The sequence below is a fragment of the Vipera ursinii genome (genome assembly GCF_947247035.1).
Source record: "Vipera ursinii genome assembly, chromosome: 1".
Classification (NCBI taxonomy): domain Eukaryota; kingdom Metazoa; phylum Chordata; class Lepidosauria; order Squamata; family Viperidae; genus Vipera; species Vipera ursinii.
Genome location: NC_139512.1, coordinates 11988467 through 12003488, shown reverse-complemented (window position 1 = coordinate 12003488; position 15022 = coordinate 11988467). Strand labels below are relative to the sequence as shown.

The 15022-nt window shown below is 45.1% G+C and overlaps 1 protein-coding gene across 1 annotated transcript in view; it reads right to left on the bottom strand.

Annotated features, from left to right (window-relative positions):
- The window catches only part of PTPRS (protein tyrosine phosphatase receptor type S), a 256467-nt gene that overhangs the window by 59140 nt on the left and 182305 nt on the right, over positions 1–15022 (bottom strand). The window contains 3 exon segments of the mRNA XM_083365216.1: positions 3999–4046; positions 11996–12144; positions 14290–14447. Coding sequence (XP_083221342.1) covers positions 3999–4046; positions 11996–12144; positions 14290–14447 — 355 coding nt within the window.

Genomic DNA, 15022 nt, shown 5'->3' with positions numbered 1-15022 from the left:
CGTGACGTGTCGCGATGCATCGTGACTTTTTTTTCCCCATTGCCGGCACTGGGGTGGGCGCGGTTTTGTTACGATGCACCCAGCCCGTGGGCCGGCAAATTTGACACCCCTGCTGTAATCCCTTAATGCGGTCAATGCAAGATATGTGCATTCAATCTATATCAAGAGCCTCTAAATGTGGCAACTTTAAGCCTTGTATGGACTTCAGCTCCCGGAATTCCTCAGCCAACCAACCTTAAGACTTACGGACTTCAGCTCAGCATGGCTGGCTGAGGAATTCTGGGGAATGAAGTCCACAAGTCTTAAAGCTGATCTATATGAAAACATTTTCAGAAGTAGGCCAAATGTTGGGAGGGGGAATTTAACTCATCCCCCACCAATTTCAGAGCTACGCACCCACGGTGTAAGTAAAATTAGCTGAGATGGGGGTGGGAGACTAATAAAAGCACTTTTCATTCATTCAAGCTTTCTTGAAGGCCTCTGAGCTTGGCTGTTTTCTTGCAGATATTTTATTACCCAACTAAGTAATATCATCAGGGCAAACCCACTGTGTATGAACAGAGAGCCGACCTTACTCCCTTCTGGCACTGATGTTATTGCCTAGTTGGATAATGCAACGTCAACCGGAAAACAACGCAGCTTCCACTACAATTTCATGAGACAATCCTGGGAGGCCTTTTTCAATTTCTATTGCCTTTCTGCAGTAGCAATATTTACAATGTAGGGATATGACGACTTTACAGGATTGCATGCCAAGTTTGCCTTTAAGCTAGATCAGGCAGACAAGTGATCAAAGTGAAATATTTTTTTTCTTTCTTTCAAATAGTCCACGTTAGAGATGCTTCATTTTCATTTTTTTAAACATCCCCCTATTAAATAAAAGCCAAGGAGCTCTTGTTCTAGACCGTCAGGCAAAGCTATTAGATTAGGGAGAAGCATTCTAAATGGAGCTAGTTCAGCCGTTTTTTTACTTATTTATAAGTAAAATTTTCTCTCCCACGATGGATAACGTACAAATCAGGTCCCTAATATATCACAGAAATATCAAATGCGATGCTGCGCAGGAAAGCAATTTGTTGCAAAGCCTACCTCGAAAAGTGAAAATTGTTCTCTTTCTTTTCCCTGATTAAAAAGGCCTCCCCGGATATGAGTTTTCTGCTTGGAAAATTTCTTTTTTAAAAAAAAACGTGTTTATGTACAAAGATGCCTATATTATTTTTAGGTAGAATAATGCATGAGGAGAAAAGAGCTCCGTCTTGATCCATTTCCTCTAATTCCATCACTACCTAAGAAGCATAAGATCTTCCAACATCCTTATCCTTGGGCATCCCACAGATAAAACCCCAGGAGCGCGCACAGAAATCTCGGTGCCATTTCCATTAGTTTTGCAAACTTGCAAACAACAACAACACAAAACACCTTAAATAACTGCCAGGGTTGGTTTTGACTCTTCCGGTTGCAAAATGAGGAAGGTATTATCCCTCCCCCCCGCCCCCGGTGTGTTTGACAGGGGTACCAATCCTGAAAACCTCCTGGCTTTGTTGTTATAGCCCACGGGTAGGCAACCTCGGCTCTTTTATGATTCATGGACTTCAACTCCCAGAATTCCTGAGTCAGCTATGCTGACTCAGGAATTCTGGGAGTTGAAGTCCATGAGTCATAAAAGAGCCGAGGTTGCCTACCCCTGTTATAGCCTACTTCCCATCGTTTACCCATCCATCCCAAAAGGAATGGACGGGCCTGGTCTCGTTTTCAAGGTAAGACATTATGTCAAGAACTCCTGTTGGCTGTCGGGGTCCTGAGTAGACCGCCTGGCTGGAGATCTGGGCTCTCTCCCTGGTGGAGAAGATCACAACAGCCCTACAGAAATAACTGTGCAGTGGAGATGTTACCTAGCGTGGCGATGAAAACAACCAAGCTCAGAGGACACCAAGGATTTCTAAGTGGCAACCTTTTGAGGACTGAACTTGGCTCCGGTTTCTAAGGTTGGGGGTGACTCAAACTCCTAAGACTCCTCATTGGCCAACAATGGTCATTGTGAAAATTTTGGTGAACGGAAATTGACACTCTGGGAGGGCAGAGGGAGAGATGACGTGTGTGTATTTATCGAGTTTTTAAGAGAGGCCTATAACCGTGCAAGACTTTGGTGAAGGATGATTGAAGAAGGATGCTAAAACATATAAGGAACGGTGGCTGGAATTGGGAATGTCTAGTTTAATGAAGAGAAGGACGAAGAGGGACCTGATAGCAGTCTTCCACTATCTCAGGGGCTGCCCCAAAGAAGGAGTCAAGCTATTCTCCAAAGCGCCTGAAGGGAGGACAAGAAGCATCGGATGGAAACTCATCAAAGAGAGAAGTAACCTAGAACTAAGGAGAAACTTCCTGACAGTGAGAACAATTAACCAGTGGAACTACCTGCCTCCAGAAGTGGTGAATGCTCCAACACTGGAAGTTTTTAAGAAGAGACTGGACAGCCATTTGTCTGAAATGATATAGGGTTTCCTGCCTGAGCAGGAGGTTGGACTAGATGACCTCCAAGGTCCCTTCCAACATCATCATCATCATCATCATCATCATTATTGTTGTTGTTGTTATTATTATTATTAGGCTGAACCGCAACAGCCTGGCGCATGCAACAAACCAGCATTATAATTCTCCAGAACTCATCCACCAATCCTTGCACTGTATCTAATATTCTTCATCCATGCCTGACTTTTTCCAGCAGTAGGAATCCCTACAGATCCATACAAATTCAGAGAAATAAAACTAAGCCTATTCTTCTTCTTTTTTTTTGCCTTTTCCAGGTGAAGGTACAGTATCTATGAAGAGCTGCATTATCATATGGTAATCCTTGCAACCGATTTTTCAACTAACCTGTTTGCTGGCTTTGCAGAATACATGAAACCGTAAACAGGCTAGCTTTTTCATCACTTGCTAAACCACACACACATACACACACACACACACAAACATACACACAGCCACCCCAAAACAAAACAAAAACTAACCAAGATTAACGTTATACAACTTTTACAATGTTGTGTGAACTGTGAACTTCTCCAACACTGGAGGTTTTTAAGAAGAGGCTAGACAGCCATTTGCCTGAAATGGTATAGGGTTTCCTGCCTGAACAGGGGGTTGGACTAGATGACCTCCAAGGTCCCTTCCAACTTATTATTATTATTATTTTTAACAGTCCTGGTTAAAAATGCTATGTAAAAAATAACCAATGTTGCATGAAATAAGTAGGGAAGGGAAGGCTAGCAAGTGGGGGTGGCTTCCAAAATCTAAATCTAGCATGCTGATAAAGATGAAGGCTGAATTTCCTAGGACAGGGGTCTTCAAACTTGGCCCTTTTACGACTTGTGGGCTTCAAGTCCCAGAATTCCTCAGTCAGCTGGCTGAGGAATTCTGGGACTTGAACTCCACAAGCAGGGGTCTTCAAACTAGGACAGGGGGTCTTCAAACGTGGCCCTTTTATGACTTGTGGACTTCAGCTGGCTGGCTGAGGAATTCTGGGAGTTGAAGTCGACAAGTCGTAAAAGGGCGAAGTTTGAAGACCCCCCTGCCCTAGTAACTCCAGCCTTGAACTACTTTATCAATGTGAAATATTATTCTATTGACTATTCCTCTAATCATAGGAGCGAGGACATCATGGTATTTTCATAGACATATATAATAAGCACACACCAAGATTCAGAAACAAATCCGGCCATGGTTGTTTTTTTTTTTTTTGCAAAAGGCCTTTTTTGGCTTGAAAACTGTAAAACTGGAAGCACAATTAGACAAAACAAATGGCGCAAGAGACAGACAGGGAATGGCGGAAGACACAGAAGTGCGGAGAAAGAAAGAAAGAAAGAGAGAGAGAGAGAGAGAGAGGGGAAAAAAAATGCCAGGGCAGGAACCCAATTTTTTTTTTGCCCCCCAGGAGGGGTGGATGGAAAAGTAATACACAACCAATGAAACAAGAGAGGGACAAAAAACACACAGGAACTAACTTTCAAGGTCAAGCTCAGGGTCACTGAGAGGACTGCTGAGGCCAGAATCTGCAGAAAACAGTAAAACAAAAAGAAAAACAAAAAAAATATATATACACACTTGTATAAAAAGAAATGCTACTCAACCAACACAAAAAAAACAGAAACAAAACCAACAACAGTAACCAAAAAAAAAAAAGGCAACACAAAATTTAAGAGGAAATGAAAGGATCTTTTTTTTCCCCCCTTGTTTTCGTCAGAGGCTCACGTTTTATGTGCTTGACGCATTCCTAGCGCCAACGGTTATCAGGTCTTTTTTTAAAAAAATAAAATAAACGTGAGGATGTTCGTATTTATATCTGGTTATTAAAATAGAGAAAGACATTCAGCAAACAACCTTGGAAGGCGTTTTTCCCCCCCATCCTACTCTCCTACTTCCTCCACAAAAGTTGAAATGTCCTGAGGTGATTTTTATTGGGTTTTTTTTCCACTTTCGAGATAGAATTTGCTTTAGAAAAATGCATTTCGTTCTCTGAGACAGAGAAGCTGATGGGGTACCCTTATTTTCATATACGAATATTATGCACAGGCAAAAATGTGTGTGTGTGTGTGTGTGTGTGTTTGTGTGTGTTTGTCTTGAGTGTCTTGTCAGCCCAAATATGGACGAAATCTTTTGCTGCAAACTAGGGGGATATATATATATATATGTTTGTGTGTGTGTGTGTGTGTGTGTGTGTGTGTGTGTGTGTGTGATATGTTAACTCTTAGATTACCTTGCTAGGCCCCAAACATGGGGCAAATCTTTATTTCCTGTTTTCAGCCTTATCTCAAAGGCCATCGAACAGGCTGTAGTCACACCGGACAGTTCATATATTTGTGTAAATTACTAACAAAGAATTTAGGGAGGCTGATATGCATTTCGGACTCATTAGTCCTCATCAGTCAGTCATACCCTTCTGAGATTCGAACCTGGGTTGCTTGCACGTTAGGCAGTGTTTTTACTTCTTTTACTTCTCCTAAGGCTCTTTCTCGCTTTGTCAGCTGCATTGGGGAGGGAAGAGGCAGGGGAGATATGTCTTGAGTGTTTTGAACACCTTGCCAGCCCAAAAAAAGATTTGGCCTGTATTTGGGCCGGCAAGGTGTTCAAAACACTCCCCATGCCTCTTCCCTCCCCATGCAGCTCACAAAGCGAGAAAGAGCCTGTGGCCCAGAGGTTAAAACAACTGCCTAATGTGCAATCAGCCCAGGTTCGAATCTCAGAAGGGTGTGGCTGACTGATGAGAACAAACAAGTTTGAAATGGCTATATCAGTCTCCCTTTAATTCTTTGTTAGCAATCCAAATTTATGCAAAATGATGATTGTCGCAGCTGCGACTACCGCCTGTGGACAGCCTGAGTTTGGGCTGATCCAGGCAAAAAAAGGATTTGGCCCGTATTTGGGACGGCAAGGTGTTTAAAACACTCAAGACAAAAAAAATAAAAGGAACACTTAAACAACACAATGTACTGTATTTAATAGTAGGATATCTTATTTTCTGTTCCCTTTATTTTTTTGAGCAGTATATATATATATACACACCGTATACCACTTATGTATGCGAGTGAGGAGTATGCATGTAAAAAACAAGAACCCCAGACTCTCACAGAATAACTGAAAACAAAGACAAAGCCAGCAGAAAGGTTATGTAAATATTTAGTGAAAATATCAAAACCACTGGAAGACACGTAAATTAAACCTACAAATAAAAATGGTGGGTTCTCTGTGCTCCAGAACTAGTGCTAAGTTGCAAACACCATTTACATTTGGAAGAGAACATTTGGAATCTCAACAGATCCATATAGGATTGTAGTGTAGAAGTCCTTTGCATTTGCTTGGGACCGCTTTTTAAAGTGTCATGCAAGCTGCCACCACTTTTCCTAATTTAAAAAATAAAATAAAATCAAATAAAAACTTGTCTTCTCACTGTTATTCCCAGGTTCCTAGACTTATCCTACCGTACCTCTTAAGACCCCAAAAGATCTTTCCCGTGCAGGCATTTTGCTTTGCTATGAAAATTCCCGCGGCTTTCTTTATTCTGATTTATTGCTAAAGCCTGACTTCTTCCGTAGGATTATAATAAAAACTGATGGGAGTTAACATCTGTGAACTCCTTTTTGCTCATACCCCAACTTGCTTCTATATTTCCTTGCCCAAATCAAAAATCCTTAACGCAGCTTTCAAGGTAGTGTTTGGCACTGTTCATCTGGACACAGTGTGTAACAACCACAATCGAAAACTCTCCCCCTGGCCACGCCAGGAGTCCTCCTGACCCTCTGCGTTGCTTCTTCTTTTTTTTTCCTCCAGTCTTGAAATTTGTACTGCCAAATTCAGAGCTTAAATCGATTTTTTTTTTAGTCTGTGCTTCACAGGTGGGTGGCTTGCTTTTTAAACCATAAGCCACAAAGCTGGGCTATTTTTCTAAACTGAGAGAGGGAGGATACATACAGGTAGATTTTGACTTACAGCCATTCACGTTGCAACCGTTTGAAGTTACCACGGCCAGTGAAAAAAGTGACTTACAACTGGTTCTTCCAATTAGGCTTGTTGCAGCGTCCCCAGGGGTGATGTGATCAAAATGTCAACACCTGGCAACCGGCAGGTATTTATAATGGTTGCAGCATTGGGTGGGGTTGGGGGGGGCATGTGATCACCACTTACGAGCTTCCCAGCTGGCTTCTGACAGGCAAAGCCAATGGGGCAAGGTGGGATCACTTCAGGAGTACAACGATTCATTGAACAACTGTAAAAGCAGACGCACCTCACTTAACAACCAATTTGCTTAGCAAATCGGAAAGTCTGCTGCCGACTGTGGTCGTAAGTCAAGGACTGCCTGTGCCTCCCTTTGAGCTGGCCAGGTAGTCTCTCGGTGAAAAATAGAGAAGTAATTTTCCCCCAGACTCAATTAAATCAAGAATATATGGCCAAAATGCGCTCGATTTTCCTGAAGCGTCCTGAAAGTTTTGAACAGCTTCCCCTAAAACTCCAGAGAGGGGATAAAGGGAATGAAGCAAAGAAAGGAAAATAAAATAGCTTGGAGATAATAACTAGACCCCAGCAACTGTCATTTAATACTCTTCAGAAGACCCCCCCCGCCCTCTTCAGGCATGAAAATTGGGAGTTTTAAGCATTTGGGTTTAAGGTCCAATTATAAGATTTGGGGCAGCAAAAAAAGCATCTGCTCACAAACTGTAATTCTCAGTTTGTACCAAACTCCATTGATAAAATGATATTTAGTTCAGGTTAAAAAAAAAGATTATTTGGTCCACCGAATGATAGTTTTAAAATATTAAAATAATGTTATTCTTTAATCACGATTCTTCTCATCCTGCCGTAAAGAAAGTGGAATTCTCCTTTGCAGACAATGTTGTACTTTGACAATAAAGGTTTATTATTTATTATTATTTATTATGAGCTGCATGGTCCTTCATCTCCAGATATTTGGGCCCTGGGTGTGTTGTTTTTTTTAAAGTTCTGCCAGAGAAAAAGAGAGACTTTTACCTCCCCTCCTGGGCATCTGAGTTTTGGCCAAAGCCGGCTTAAATGCTGTTGGATATTTGTTTGCCATCCAAAGTGCCTAAAACAATATCAGTGAATATAAACCCACGGCTGAGCTCCTGCAGTTCACCTCTCATTCTGGATAGCCAAAAAAAACACCCCCCCAAAATGAATCGCCTTCTATGGTAAGCCCCAGGCCAACGTCCTTTGGTCTAAATGTCAGTTCCTAGTCTAGAAATGTCCATTTAAAAAAAAAAAGGGAAGAGGCAGGGAAGGGACAAGAAAAAAAAGGGAAATAAAAGGAAATTTATTTATTTATTTATATTTATTTTATTACATTTATATACCGCCCTTTCCCGAAGGACTCAGGGCGGTTTACAGGGTGATTAAAAAACTAAGATACAAAAGTTAAAAACAAATAAAAAAATATATTTGTCTCTGCATAAATAAAACCCCAGTTAAAATTAAGATTAATCCTTAGCCTGGGCCAGAGAGCTCGAAGAGCCAGGTCTTCAGGCCCCGGCGGAATGAATGGAGGTCGGGGGCAGTCCTCAGCTCCACTGGCAGCTGGTTCCAAAGGGCAGGCGCCCCCACTGAGAAGGCCCTATCCCTGGGTGTCGTCCGCCGGCAATCTCTTACCGGCGGCACCCTGAGAAGACCCTCCCTGTGGGAGCGCACTGGACGAAGGGCGTTTGATGCCGGCAGCAGGTGTTCCCTCAGATATCCCAGACCCAAGCCATTTAGGGCTTTATAGGTCATCACCAGCACCTTGAATCTCACCCGAAGGGCAACCGGAAGCCAATGCAGCTCGCGGAGTAGAGGTGTTACATGGGAGTATCGGGAAACCCCCATCACAACTCGCGCGGCCGCATTCTGCACCAGCTGAAGCCTCCGAGTGGTCCTCAAGGGCAGCCCCATGTAGAGAGCGTTGCAGTAGTCTAAACGGGAGGTCACGAGCGCATGAGTGACTGTGCGTAAGGCATCTCGGTCCAGATAGGGTCGCAACTGGCGCACCAGGCGAACCTGGGCAAAAGCCCCCCCGGTCACGGCTCCTATATGGTCTTCAAAATTGAGTCGTGAATCCAGGAGGACGCCCAAGTTGCGAGCCCTATCAAACCCTAGAGGCTCCATTTTACACTGGCAGGGAGAATTCAGGAAGGCACAGTTTTGCAACCAATGGCTGTGGAATAACTTTCCCTCCGAGAGGGATAGATCAGCTGCAAAAGAGATCCTCCGTGAGCCTTTGCGGTCTTTGAAGGACAATAAGGAGCTCAGACTCCCCTCTGTCTTGCCGGGGAAGCGGCAAGGCAAAACAATCATTTGCAGCCTGGTTGGGCGCAAGCTGGAAAAGCTGCGGTCCCAGGAGTCAAAAGAAGCAGTTTTTGGAAAGATCTGGTGATACCTGAGCTGGCTTGGTTGACTGTGGTTACGCCATATGACCAGGGCTTTTTTTTTGTCATAGAACGCTCAGAACGGAGTTCCGGCATCTTTTTTGGATGGAACCTTGTAGGGTAGGGCAAGGCAGGTTGTATAACATGTGTGAGTTCCGGCACCTTTTTCTTTTACAAAAAAAGCACTGCGATATGACGTTGTGCTTTATCTAACCATCTGACATTGCCTTGGCTTAAATCTCCACTTGTCGTCAGGAGGGAAGAAGGAAGGAAGGAGGAAAAAGATACAAGGAAGGACAAGATACAAGGAAGGAAGGTGGCGCAGTGGGCTAATGCCTCCTTAAGTAACACCAGCTGCCTGCAATTAGTGCAGGTTCGAGTCCCACCAGGCTCAAGGTTGACTCAGCCTTCCATCCTTCCCAGGTAGGTAAAATGAGGACCCAGATTGTTGGGGGCAATTAAGCTGACTTTGTAAAAATGCCGCTTGGGGTGTGTGTGTGAAAGCCCTAACAAGCAGGCATATACATAGAATGAAGGCTACTGCTAAGCTTGTAAGCCGCCCTGAGTCTTCGGAGAAGGGCGGGATATAAATGGGATTAAAAAAAAGGAACCTTGGAGGTCTTCTAGTCCAACCCAGAGCCTTGGTGAAGCAGTGGGCTAATGCCTCCTTAAGTAACACCAGCTGCCTGCAATTAGTGCAGGTTCGAGTCCCACCAGGCTCAAGGTTGACTCAGCCTTCCATCCTTTCGAGGTAGGTAAAATGAGGACCCAGATTGTTGGGGGCAATTAAGCTGACTTTGTAATAATGCCGCTTGGGGTGTGTGTGTGAAAGCCCTAACAAGCAGGCATATACATAGAATGAAGGCTACTGCTAGGCTTGTAAGCCGCCCTGAGTCTTCGGAGAAGGGCGGGATATAAATGGGATTAAAATAAAAAATAAAAGGAAGGTTACATAGATAGAAGAAAGAGGGAGACGGGAAAAGGGAATGAAACAAAAGGGAGGAAGGAAGGAAGGAAGGAAGGAAGGAAGGAAGGAAGGAAGGAAGGAAGGAAGGAACCATAGAAGAAAGATGGAGGGAAGGAAGAAGAAATGAAAGAGAAGAAAGGGAGGGAGGGCGGGCACACTTCCTTTGTAAGGGGGGTGGGGGAAGGCATAGTCCCAAAACAAGAGGGAGCTTTGTTTTGAAACCAGATTAAATCACTCTGCTCCAAAAATGAGGCGGGAATTCTTGGGTTACTTGGAGTTTCAGACAAAATGGCAACTGGGGAGGCTGAGTAAGGCCAAGTTGGATTCTCTGCCCTCGATATGATCCAGGGGAGCCTATCCCAACCAATCCAGCCCCCCCCCCCCGGCTTTTGGCGTGTCAGAGGATCTCCTTCTCTGCCCTGAACTACTTTTGTGCCTGGAATTCAGCCGCCCATCCTCTTCCAAGACCCTCGTCCACACACCACAGCACTACCTGCGACCAGCTGTCTGTGTGGAAATATCCCGGAAATATCACTTTTATTTTAGAAGGGACACGCAGGCCTGCAAAGAAGCAGTTCAATCTTCCACTAAGGCAAAAGTGGAAACGTTGCTTCTCCCATGGCGCCCGCAGCTCTTCGGTGGAAAACGAGGACTACAGGTGGTCCTCGACTTACAACCACTCGTTTAGTGACCATTCAAAGTGACAGCGGCGCTGGAAAAAGTGGCTTTTGACTGTTTTTCGCACAGTTTTGTTTTTTCCCCACACCGTTGCAGCAATCCCCACGGTCACGTGGTTAAAATTCGGGCCCTCGGCTACTGGCGTGTATGTCGGGCAGTTGCAGCGTCCTGGGGTCATCTGATCGCCACCCCCCCTCCGCAACCTTCCCACAGGCTTCCAACAAGCAAAGTCACTAGGGGAAGCCGGCTTCGCTTCACGACCACGTGATTCACTTAACAACGGTGGCAAAAACGGTGGCAAAAACGGTGGCAAAATGGATCAAAACTCACTTAAACCGCTGCCTTGCTTAGCAACGGAAATTTGGGGCTCCATTGCGGCTGTAAATCGAGGGCTACTCGTGGCGAAAAAATGTAATTACGAGAAACGTTCCCCCTTTTTCCCCCTTTAACACGAGCATGTGCAAGCAAGAAAGCTTCTTATAAAATCCTTTTCAGCTGATTTTCTTTCTTTCTTTCTTTCTTTCTTTTTTTTTAAAAAAACTACTCGTGTTCAAAATGAGTTAAAAGCTTTTTAAGAGGGCCACCGTTTGAAATCAATTGAAACGGGCATTGTTCTAAATCAATGTATTAGTTAATCACCTAAAGCTCCTTCTCGGCTAAGCCAAGCTAAATTCTCTCTGTTCTGCCAACAAAATCGCAAAAATGTGCAGCATTTCACCACCTAGTCTAATTTATTCGGCATGATGAATTATGTTGCTCCATTTGCCCACCAAAAGCCTTATCCAGCTCTTTCAGATTTCCAAGAAGAAAACGGGCTGAGATTTTTGTCCGTTAGTCGGTTTGGTTTTCAAAAAGTGCACGTCATCTCAAAACCAAATGACACCAGCCATATCTCACCTGATATTAAAATTACAAACACGCGTGTCTTCGCAAACAGAACTTTGCAAGGGCATGGGGTGGCGTCAGAAGCATGCAACTGTCTAGGACAGGGGTAGGCAACCTTGGCTCTTTTATGACTCGTGGACTTCAAATCCCAGAATTCCTGAGCCAGCCACACTGAGGGGAAAGGGAGAGGTTTCCATGCTGAGCTATGCTGGCTCAGGAATTCTGGGAGTTGAGGTCCACGAGTCATGAAGGGGCCATAGTTCCCCCATGCTGGCTCAGGAATTCTGGGAGTTGAAGTCCGCGAGTCATGAAGGGGCCATAGTTCCCCCATGCTGGCTCAGGAATTCTGGGAGTTGAAGTCCGCGAGTCATGAAGGGGCCATAGTTCCCCCATGCTGGCTCAGGAATTCTGGGAGTTGAAGTCCACAAGTCATAAAGGGGGTCATTGTTCCCCCCATGCTAGCTCAGGAATTCTGAGAGTTGAAGTCCACGAGTCATAAAAGAGCCAAGGTTGCCTACCCCTGGTTTAGGAAGATAGGGAGGGGGGCACGAAGCTGGTTTACCTGGCGTCTGGAAGTTGATGCGCCGCATCTCCACGGGATCCTTCGGGTGGTGAGGAGTGATCTCGGCGTTATTCAGTAAGCACTTGATCCGGGGCTCCGACTCTTTGCGTTTGCTGGAGGGAGAAAACAGGAGGAGACGGGAATCAGAGCTGACGAGTCAAGAGAAGGGGATCAAGTCCCAACCGCTCTCGCACGCAGCTGGAAACCTGCAGCGTTTACTCAGGCAGACTCTGATCAAATTTAGATAAATAGATACTTGTGGCCTTTTCTGAAGTGATTCACTCATTCCAGGAGAAGGGGGAATGATATATTAAAAGTAGAAACTGCGCTTGACTTTATCACAGCCGAGGACCCAAAAATTAAGCCTTTTCAGCACAGGTAATGCTCAACTTATCGCAGTAATGGAAGCATAAAACGGGTCGCCTGGGTAAATTTGGAGGCCATGAGGTTAAGCTCCAAAGATATTACAGATGTGATGAGTGCTATGACCTGCCTCAGATCTCCTTCTGGCAATTATTAGCATTTGAGGGGCTGCCACAAAGGGGGGGGGCAGGTTGTTCACCAGAGCACCAGAAGGCAGGATAGGAAACAAGGGTTGGAAACTGATCAAGGAGAGAAGCAACCTGGATCTAAGGAGAAACTTCCTGACAGTGAGGACAATCAACTAGTGGAACAGCTTGCCACCAGAAATCATGGGTGCTCCATCCCTGGAGGTTTTTAAGAGACAGGACAGTCCCTTGTCTGAGATGGTAACAGGTTCTCCTGCTCGAGCGAGGGGATGGACTAGAAGACCTCCAAGGTCCCTTCCAGCTCTATTCTATTCTGTCTTCTGTCTATTTCGAAGTTAAAAAAGAACCGTGGTGGCGCAGTGGTTAGAATGCGGTATTGCAAGCTAATCCTGCCGACTGCCGGCAGTTCGATTTTCACCGGCTCAAATTTGACTCAGCCTTCCACCCTTCTGATCTCGGTAAAAGGAGGAGCCAGGAAGGTTATAATACGCTGATATTTGTAAACCGTTCAGAGAAGGCTGTAAAGTTTCAGTGCTATCGCTGTGGCTCAAAATTGGCTTGCATTTGTACCGCTGGCGACAGGTTAGTAAGCTACAACGCCCTGTCTCTTCCACTTTTATTTTCTCCCGTTTTCAGGAGTATTCCTGACTTTCTACTGCATCAAAGGAGACAATAAGCATTTTTTTTAAAAAAATAAACCTCTTACCTGTCTGGCTTGCTGTCCAGGAAAGCATAAAAAGAAAGTGGTGGGGGTGGGGGTGGTGGGGAGAAAAATATAAGACATATATGAGACAGTAGCTGCGGAATTCTCGGTCATCCTTAAATCTCCTAAGAGCCCAGGAATCTTCCTAGATCAATGCTGATGATCACGTTTGGAAGTTCAGCCTTCTAGGTATATTTTTGGTCTGTATCAGTTTTCCCCAACTAGATATCTTCCAGCTGTTTGGGGTTAGAGCTGCCACCCCCCCCCCAATAGTTATCATGCTTGGAGAGCACCAGGTTGGAAAAATCTGACTTTAGGGTCAGGGATTTCGTTTATTTATATATATCCCGCCTTTATTATTTTTATAAATAACTTAAGGTGGCAGACATACCAAATACTCCTTCCTGCTCCTTTTCCCCCCACATCAACAACCCTGCAAGGTGGGCTGGATTGAGAGAGGGACCTGGCCAAAATCGCCCAGCTGGCTTTCATGCCTAAGGTGAGACTAGAACTCACCGTCTCCTGGTGATTAGCCCAAAGTTGCCCAGCTGGCTTTCATGCCTAAGGCTGGACTAGAATTCACCGTCTCCTGGTGATTAGCCCAAAGTCGCCCAGCTGGCTTTCAGGCCTAAGGTGAGACTAGAACTCACCATCTCCTGGTGATTGGCCCAAAGTCACCCAGCTAGCTTTCATGCCTAAGGCAGGACTAGAATTCACCGTCTCCTGGTGATCAGCCCAAAGTCACCCAGCTAGCTTTCATGCCTAAGGCAGGACTAGAATTCACCGTCTCCTGGTGATCAGCCCAAAGTCGCCCAGCTGGCTTTCAGGCCTAAGGCGGGACTAGAACTCACCGTCTCCTGGTGATTGGCCCAAAGTCAACCAGCTGGCTTTCAGGTCTAAGGCGGGACTAGAACTCCCTGTCTCCTAGTGATTGGCCAGGACCTTAATCACTTAATCAAACTGGGTCTCAGGGTCAGATTATTTTGCCCCAGGAGACCAAAATCCTTCAAGGAGGGAAAAAAAACCTGCTTTAAAAAGAAAAAGGAATAGCCCAAAGCAAAAAAATGGACATCCCCACTTACTTCTTGTACAGGAGGATTGCAATAACAATGCAGATAATAAAGACTACAGCTAAAACCGGTCCAATCACCCAGATCAACCCCTCCTCTCCTTCAATTTTGGGCTGGGGATCAGAGCTGTCCATCTGGATGGGGTCAGAGAAGGGACTGGCAGCGTACACCTGTAAGTACAACAAGGAGGTAAGGCAGAGGTGAGGAACTTTGGTCCCTTTATGACTTGAAGACTTCAACTCCCAGAATTCCTGGCTCAGGAATTCTGGGAGTTGAAGTCCACAACTCATAAAAAGGGCCGTAGTTCCCCACCCCTGGGTTAAAGGAGCACATCTATTGCAGGATTTGCCTTAGTCTTCTCATTGGGGAGAGGTAGATAAGTGGGTAGAAAGCAAAGATATTAGACAGACAGTTCTGGCTCAGATCAGCAACCGTGAGTGAAAAACCCATGTCAAAACGTATAATTTGGCATTGTGGCTGAGGTATAGAACAGGGGTAGGCCACCTTGGCTCTTTTATGACTCGTGGACTTCAACTCCCAGAATTCCTGAGCCAGCATGGCTCAGCTTGGAAACCTCTCCCTTTCTCCTCAACATGGCTGGCTCAGGAATTCTGGGAGTTGAAGTCCACGAGTCATAAAAGAGCCAAGGTTGCCTACCCCTGCCCTAGGCCAACCTTGGCATGTCTATGATTTGTGGACTTCAACTCCCAGAATTCCTGAACCAGCATGGCTCAGCTTGGAAACC